Here is a 9,013-nt window from a genome sequence, read left to right as displayed (position 1 = left end):
GGGAGATCTCTGAAGGAAAGGAAAGGTTCTCTATGCAACAAAGTATCTGCCCCAGCATTCCCTTCAGACTGCCTATGATAGTGAAGAGTTAGAAACAAAGCAGATGCCAGTTGACTGGGGAATGCGGTCATGTGCGGACATGATCCCAGAGAAGCACAGACAGCTGAGTCAGTGTGCACCCTGCGGTAGGCACGGGGGATACAAGAACAAATGAGGAAACAGTCTCCACTTATTAGGAGCTTGCGTCCTAATGGGAGACAAGTTTAATTCAATACGGGGCAGACTGGGAGGGACAGCACCAGCTGAGGTCAGTATCAGGAAAGACTTCAGGAGTGGGGGATGACCAGTGCCCTGGCAGGAATGGAGAGAAGGCTGGTTTGGCTGGATCACAGGGTCCAGTGAGGCTGAAGGATAATGTGGGGCAGGCTTGTGCAGTGCAGGGCTTTAAAAAACTACACAGGGATTTATATTTTGTCCTGGCACAACAGGAAGCCACTGGAGTCAGCGGAGAGGACAGCCATGGTCAGAGCAACGCTGAAGGAAAAGTGCTTTGACGGCAGGACGTGGGACGGCCTGGTGAGTGAGGAAGTGGGCGTTGCTTTCTCGTTTACTGCCGCCAGCGCCACCTTCACGGGCACCCTCTCGGGCCTCCAGCTGGCCCCGCCAGCAGAACAGTCCTGTCCCCTCCTCGCCTCTGCCGTGGCGTTCCCACACGCCTCCAGGCCCAGGACAGCTTCCCACACGGCCTCCTCAGCTCGTTCGTTCGTTCTCACTTGAACAAAAATAACTCGCCTCGAGGTAGCAAAGACCGGGCCGCCACGCAGGCCTGTGAGCCCGAGAGCGCCGACAGCCGCCTCAGCGGTCTGGTCTGGCGTCCATCCGCACCTCATTCCAGCTGCTCTGTTCTGAGGCCCCTTCTGAAAAGGCCCCAACCCGCAGAGACCGCTTTGAGGCGTACCTATAACTGATAACGGCTATCTATGGTGTCTAACCAGAAACCTGGCTTGGTATGGACCAAGCACACGCCCTCCATCAAACTGGCCTTCCGATGGCTCGCCTGGGCCCCAAGGACGGAATCCGTATTACTGTGAAGAGGCAGAGGAGAAGCTCGGTACCATGCCTGCCATACTCTACGCTGGAGTCAAAACTGGGGGGACAAATGCTGATGTAATGCCGGCTCACCCTGTGAAAGGACTGGCTTTCCCGTGTCATCCTCCATTGTAACATTTGATTCCAAGCCAGTCCCAGGAACCGGAATGGAGCTGGTTGCCACACTAAGTTCCACCAAGGGCATGAATGAGAGAGATGAGGATGGTCTGAGGTACAACGAAGCCATCAAGAGACTAAGTAAGTGGCACCAATATGGCAGCCAAGCCAGTGGCCCCAAAGCGGGTCTGTTCGACACGCTGCCCTGTCATGTTTCCACAAGACATCCAACATCAGCGAGTTCTCTGCTGGCGTGGCCAAGCGCGGCACCAGCATCTGCATTCCCAGGGTGGCTGGCTGGGAGGAGAAGGGCTACTTGGAAGATCGCCACCCCTCTGCCAACTGTGACCCTTACATAGTGACAGAGGCACTCATCCCGACCTGTCTGCTCAGTGAGACAGGAGAGGAGCCCTTTGAGTATAAAAACCGAGTGGACTAGACCTACAGACGCCTTCTGTATCCCCCACCCCACAACCCTTTCTCCATGCCCTCTTCCAAGTTTCCTTTCTAGATGTAACTATACCATGCCAGGGGTACCACGGTATTTTGTGCCCACAGGAAGTAAAAAACAAGAAGCCTGGTCCCAGGAATAAATGAAAAGACCTCTCCTGTGCCTTTGCAGAGCGGGTGTGGAGTTTTACATGGGTAGGTTCTTCTTCTATGTATTGATTGGCTTTGTGGAATTTTTTCTCTTCCTCCCTTTTCCCCAACATTCTTTGTGATAAAGGCTGGCTCTTTAGGAGGGAGAGTGGGAGGCATACAGGGGTAAATTCAGGAGGTGTAAAAACAAATAATTTTAAAAATCCTGCATATTCACAAATTATAGATGATTAAAGGTGAGCAGCACTTTAACACTGAAGTTTGCAATACCAAACCAGCCACGGCGGGTGCTGCCCTCAATCTTTCATCGTTAATAGTGAAACGCTACTCTTTTGGCTAGAAGAATGGAAAGGTTTCTGTACTGGAAGCCACCTGTCACTCAGAATAAAGTGGCACCTGGTGGTCCGCTCTCCTCCTCTCTGAACCACAGGAATAACAACTCCCACTTGGTCGGCGCCTGAACTTTGGCCTGTGAGGGCGGCCAGGTTCTTCCCTCTGCCGAGGCTCAGGCTGTGAGCTCCGAGGGCAGTGCGGTCACTCGGATACTCCTCCGACTCCACACCCAGCGCTTGCTTCCGGTCCTTTTCCATTCCATCATGCTCCTCCCCACAAGCTACTGCATTAAGTGGATGAGTCCCCCTTCGCTTCGCTGGTTTGAATTAGGGACATTTACAGCAGGATTTTCCTTGAAATGAAAAGGATCAAGTTTTCCCACCTTATGGATTTGGAGGCAAATGGCAATGCAGATGGGTGACTAAGTCAGAGTCCACGCTACGGAGGGAAAAGGGAAGTCCAGCCATAAACTATCCAAATGAGATCGTGGAGGGAGAGTGTTTCATTCACCAACAAGGTTGCCTCACGGTCCTTTCGCATGGTTAATTTTCCTAGCTTGGGGCACTAAGGCAGTGACTTATGGGGCCGATCGTAGACACATTCCCCGAGTCCAAGGACCCACTCCTCTGCACAAATGGTCAGGAGCACGAACCACGATGCCACCCTGCCCGAGCCAGGCTCCATATGTAAAACCTGCTCTAGGTGCAGTAAAGAAGCTTTTTGTTCAGGACTCGTATTTAGGTGTTCTGCTGCTATGAGATGGATCAGCAGGCAATCACGGTGGGAGGAAGGGGTTACGAGTTCTAATTTCTGAATAGGAAATCATAAATTCAAAGGCTTACAGCACCCTTTTAAAAGTGCTACAAACTTGAAACAAATACCTTTAGAGTTCTTGAAGATAAAACAAATTGAACCATAACGTTCATTTGCATTCCTTTTTAAAAAATTAAATGTTTCAAAACTATATATTCTGATATTTCAAATACATAAGATTTTATAGAAGACCCAAGACTAGTTTAGACTGAAAATGCTTACATTTATTTCACTTTCTCAAGAACCGAACTAAAAGTCATTTGTTACAAAGCAGAAACTAGACTTAGGATTCTACCTTTCCTTCCCAGGTCAGACAGGCTCGTTAGGTAGTTGTAGATCATTCAAAAGAACAATTCTGACAAAATCATTATCTTATTTGCTGAGTATAAGGTCAACAAAATGGTTCTGTATAATTTCAAGTCAAAGTTACAAAATGCATTCTGGCTGAGCCCTCTAAGACAGCTAAGTCCGCCTCCGTGCCATGATTCTTTGAAGAAGAATATTTACGTCAGCAGATGGAGTGGTCCCAGTCTGGGCTGCCCTGGTACTATCTCATGCCCCCTTTTAACACCCATGGAGCGCATGTCTCTTACAGTTTAATATTCTCCCCGGGCTTGTAGTTACTGCTACGTGTCTTAGCTTTCCTTCCCAACTGGAAAAACTCTGTGAGGGCAGGCACAGTATGACCTCTTTGCATCTAGTGAAGATAGAGAAACTGGCACTGATGGGCTCGTAGAGAAAACACAGTCCAATCCTTTTATTTTACAATGAAAACAACTGAAGGTCACGTACACAGCGTCCCCCAAAATGCCCAGCACGTTACCTTGTACATAGTAGTACTGAATAAGCATTCAGTGAATACTGGTCAAAGGCATGTGGATTATTAAAAAAAAAAAGTTATTAAACTGAAGCTAGCTATGATTATTAGAGCTGTTCAGCATTAACATTAAAAGTTTGCCAAAATTTCAGTTCTACTATTCTTCTTAGTCTTTTACTGAATTCATTCAGAAACACCAAATTTATACAATCATAAGATTAATACATAAACTCACAAGTGGAAGATTAATAAGTATTCTAAGATATCCTTACTACTAACATAGTGGGCTTCTATTTACACAGAGGATTACACAGAGTTTGATCGGTAGAAAACATGAAGAATTTCACTCACATGCCTTTCAATTTCCTTAAGTAGTCAATAATGAACAACAATGCATTTTAAGTAACGAAGGGCCTGTGCAGATCAGAGACGAGCAAAGAGCTTCACAACGAAAGCACCGAGCAAAAGAACAAGCCTCCCAACAGGGGCAGAGGCCCCCCGCCAAAGGGGGTGGGAGCTGACGCCGCGGTCGGGCGGTGGCTGGGAAACGGAACGGGAGCGGGAGCTGTTGATGAGAAAACACACACACACACACACACACAGACACGCACACACACGCGCACACACACACACGCACGCACGCACACACAGACACGCACACACACGCACACACACGCGCACACGCAGACACACACACGCACACACACACACAGACACGCACACACACGCGCACACACAGACACGCACACACGCGCGCACACACACACACACGCGCGCACACACAGACACACACACGCACACACACGCACGCACACAGACACACACACACACGCGCACACACACACACACACACACACACACACACACACACACACACGTCGGTAAGATGGGCTGGAGCAGCGTCGGGCTTTGCCAAGCAGGGGCCCAGCGCTTCTACCCGAAGGACACGACCCTTCAGTCTTGCGACGGGCGCCAGTCCCGCAGAATCATCCTCTCCAACGCCCTCACCTGACGCGTTCCGAGGCTTTCAGGGAGAGCCCGCATGTGAACGCTCAAACTACCCGGTGGCACGCTTCTCTTTAAAGATACAAAAGACTGTCACCTCCGCGGTAGCCAGATAAACTGAGGCAAAACGCTTCCTTTCCTCAGTCGTCTAGTTAGGTATAGAAATATGTACCAGCGCGGCCCACATGTTTCTTTCTTGTTTTTCGCCCTTTCTGTGTGCTTTTGAAGGCTGAGACCCCATTATTCCTGCTCCCTACACACCACCAGGCACTCTAGGGACTGGCCCCTGGTCATCTGCTTAAGGTAGGGGAGCACCTGCTTCTCAGGATCATCTACCTCATGGTTTCTCTTCATTCAAGTATCTCAGCTGAGATGCTTGAATGTTTTTATATGGGACTGGGTAAGGGACAGGCCAGAGGCACAGCACGCAAAAGGCTCTTCTTCTGAATATCACCTGATTTTAAAATGTCCTTCGAATGTTATTTAAAAGCTTCCGGTAAAACTAAGCCATTCTACCACAACGTGGCCAGCTACTGCTGCATGCCCAACAGAAGGCTGGAGCAGCCGCGACAGGGCCCGACGAGGAGGCTCACGGGCACTGGCATGTGTCAGAAGAGCCACTGCGGAGGGGGCTTTCCAGTCTAACCTGGCGGTGTTGAAGGATGCCGAAAACCACCATCTCAGCAGACACGCAGGTGACTGAGAGACGCGGCTCACTGCCCCCCGCCAGTAAAGTGGGAGGCCAGGTTTTTGCTCCAGGCTCCTGGAAGCTGGGCCTCAGAGGCTGTACAACCCAACAGGTAGCAGTATTTCAACTCTGACTCTATTTCTCTGTTCTTAAAGTGTTTTTAAATCTTCCCTTGCATGAATTTTTATAAAATATTTATGTGGTACAGTATTCTTAAAAAAATTTTCCCAAACAGCAGAAATAGAGGTGTTAACTAATTGAAGAAATAATATTTCTTACCAGGATTGTCGAAATAGTCTAGACTTCTCTGACCTAAGGAATAAACGCATTTTCAGTTAATTATGTTGTACTTGGCTATATATGTTAGCTCGGCAATGGAAAATTCTTTTATAAAATCTAGCAATCAAAAATCCCTTTATAAAATCCAGTTATAGACACCAAGTAATAACGATTTTTATGCAGCTATAATTTATGCAATTTTATATGTAAACCAGATATGATTTTATATATTATATGTACATGTTACCTATGTATTGTGTATTACGTGTGGCTATCTTTCCCCTGAATTCTAGACCTTCTGTAACAAGTTTATAGGCAAAGACAAGAGTTACACAGAATGGATGAGCATGGCTAGCTCTGACCTACATTACAGATCTTAAGTACTAGACTCAAGCAACCTCTCAAGTGGGCTCCTACTGAAATTCATTACTAAAGAAGAAGAGACACGGTGAGGACACAATCCAACTTCGAGTTCCATCTTAAGTCAAATCCATTTTTCTCTATTGGCGTTGCTTCAAAGGCTAGGAAACGGAGTATTTTTACTTTAATTGATTAAATACATATATTGCATACCCCTGTTGGATGCTAGAGGAGATGAAAAGTTTATATACATACTGTCCCTGCCTCCAGGAGGCTTACTAGTCTAGTAATGGGTCAGTATACGTGCAAATCATTTTAACACAAAAATAATACATGACATGGACAGACAAGACATGCAGACAGGTGCTATACGAGGTCCAGAGGCTGCATCATCCGGCCAGGCTCCCTGATGTTTGACAGGTGAGAGTGGCTGTCTTTGCCCAATCAGGAAGCGGGTTTGAAGGTCCCTCTCCACTCTGCAGCCCTCCGTCACTCCATCCTGAGTGACATCCTGGGTTGTGCCCAAGGACTCATCTGGAAGCCTAAACATACTGCCACCCATGGAGGTATTCCTAATCTGCTCCACCACATGTAACAGTGCTTCTACTACCTACACATCAGGCCTTACACCACAAGGATCCTGCCCGGACCAACAGTAGCACCTCCGACTCCAGGCTCTACAGTGAGCGTATTCTGTTCTGCCATCTTGGAACGGGGCTAAGACACCACCAACGAATGGAGTTCGGGCAGATTGCCTGATCAATCACTGGCTATTTGCTGACTGAGATGGCCATCCAGATCATCTCAGTCCCTCTTCTTGCCTGATGTTTATGAGAGAACAAAATGGCACCACCCGTCATCATTAGAAGAACTCTGAATATGAACCTCAGTTAACCTGTTTTGTGGCTAGCAAATTCCTAACTCATCTTTTAACTCCTGCAATTAAGATGAAGGCTGCCTTTGCCCCCGGGATTTCCCAAGGAGCCTGATCCAGTCCACTAACCTGTGACCTTTATTTTAACTTGGGAGACTCTCCGGAGCTGGGAGCCCTGAAGCTAGCCTGATTACCTCTGCCTCTGTCCTCACAGAAGCCCTGCATCTAGCCCATCGATTCCTTGCTCCTCAGTTTTCTGGGGGAGTACTGGTCCAGAAGTAGGCCTATCCCAAGGCCTTCTTCAGGAACCCAGAGGCCACTCCCAGATTATATCCACCTTGAACTGCCAAAATCCTGCCTCCTGTCCAGACTCTCTCAAGTTGTCCTCTCCTTTGCTCCGGCATGCTGTGAATTTGGCTTCCTGGGCCTCAGAGGATTCAATAAGCCACTTGCCACAAGGCTGGATGTCAAGGGAGGACCTGAACAGTTGAATCCCTTTCTCAATGGGCTGTGTTTCAGTCACTGATAATCTTCCTGCACCAATTCTTCAGTGGCTAGCATACTTCTACCCCCATCTCAGGGATTTCAAACCCCTGCTGTCACAGTCCAAATCCTGTTCCCCATTCCTTATTTCCAGATCTTTTCCTCCCGTATCCCTCAACCCTGCCCTCTCAATGTCGCACTCCAGATCCATCCACCCCTTCCACTATACTTTCTGGAAGGCCTGCTCCACAGTCAACAAATCTGCTTTCCTTTCCCACTCCCTCCACCTTCTGAGACGTTCCTTCCTTCTAATGGCTCTGCACCCCAGGCTACACTTTTACTCACGGCCCCAACTCACCAGTCATGGCAGGAAGAGCCAGAACACTCCCTGCTCCCCACGGCCACTTCCAAGCTCTCTCTTTACCACTGTTACTCTGAAGCTCTCTGCCTTTGAGGTTTATTCATTCCACACTTATCACTCAGTCAGAATTCTGGCAGCTGTTATCTGCTGAATCCCAGGACATTCTCCCTTCCTCAGTGAATGCAGAACTTGGTGCACAGTCTTTCCTATGACTGTGCTATGCCATGTCTCAACCTTGGATTATTCCCATAATGCGCTGCCTTCACTCTTCTTATTCATGTACTTCTGAACAGAGCTGGAGAAAATTCACAAAACCACACTGATAAGAAACACTACAGATGCATGTTACATACTGGGCTCTCCCTGCAGCAGGGCTGCCCTATGAGGCAGTCCCTAATAACTTCACTGTGCCATTTACCGCAACACATCTTCCCAGCTTTTTTCATCCCTCCTCAACTTTTCCATCGCTTCCCCTTTACCATACTCTCAGCTGAGAACCGTGCCTCGTGCTTCAGTAAAAGACGAGGCCATTTGACGAAGATTGCTCTTCTGCCCGTCTCATCTCACACACTCAGACGTGTCCCCCACCTTCTCCTTCACCGTCTCCATGAAGAGGTGGCCCTTCTCCTTGTCAGGCAAATCCCTCTGCGTACAGAAGTGACCCATTCCATCCCGTCCTCTCCAGCCACTTCTCCGTCTCTATCAAGCTTCCTAATAATAGCCAGCATCTCCCCGACCACTTCTCTGCTGTCTGTAAACACGTCCCTACCTCCTCCGTCCTCACTGTCCGTCCCTGCCAGATGCTGTCCTACATCCCTCCTCCCTCTCACAGCTAAACTCCTTGACAGAGCCATCTACAAGCAGGGTCCCCACTTCCTCTCTCCTCCCTCTTTTAAACTCTCTGCAGGGGGCTCCCAACCTCCTCACTTAAGTGATACTGCTTCCTCCCAAATTCCCAGTGATCTCTTGTTTAAAATGGAGAGCTGGCTCAGGGCAGTGCAGACATTAGGCAAGAATACAACGATAATCACATCAGGAACACACATTTGAATATATCAAGATTTCCTCTACATTTTGCTCAGCACCTATCAGCAAGCAGAGTCAGCGTACAGTTTATCTTGCTTTATCTACAGTGTCATCTCAGGTGGAGGAGGATGGGAAGATTGGAAGCCAATGTTCATGGCCTTCCAGGTG

General features: G+C 48.4%; 1 protein-coding gene across 2 annotated transcripts in view; it reads right to left on the bottom strand.

The window, feature by feature from the left end:
* Positions 1-4,046: 4,046 nt before the first annotated feature.
* ART3 (ADP-ribosyltransferase 3) overlaps positions 4,047-9,013 on the bottom strand; it is a 57,889-nt gene continuing 52,922 nt past the window's right edge. For both annotated transcript variants that reach the window (XM_027854640.1, XM_027854641.1), the window contains exons 9-10: positions 5,742-5,774; positions 4,047-4,334 (exon numbers count right to left, since the gene is read on the bottom strand). In XM_027854640.1, coding sequence (XP_027710441.1) covers positions 4,213-4,334; positions 5,742-5,774 — 155 coding nt within the window. In that variant the 3' untranslated portion in view covers positions 4,047-4,212. The remainder of the gene's footprint in view (positions 4,335-5,741; positions 5,775-9,013) is intronic.

Source organism: Vombatus ursinus, unplaced genomic scaffold (assembly GCF_900497805.2).
Source record: "Vombatus ursinus unplaced genomic scaffold, bare-nosed wombat genome assembly UNPS02010461.1, whole genome shotgun sequence".
Lineage (NCBI taxonomy): Eukaryota > Metazoa > Chordata > Mammalia > Diprotodontia > Vombatidae > Vombatus > Vombatus ursinus.
This window is presented reverse-complemented; position numbering and strand designations above follow the sequence as displayed.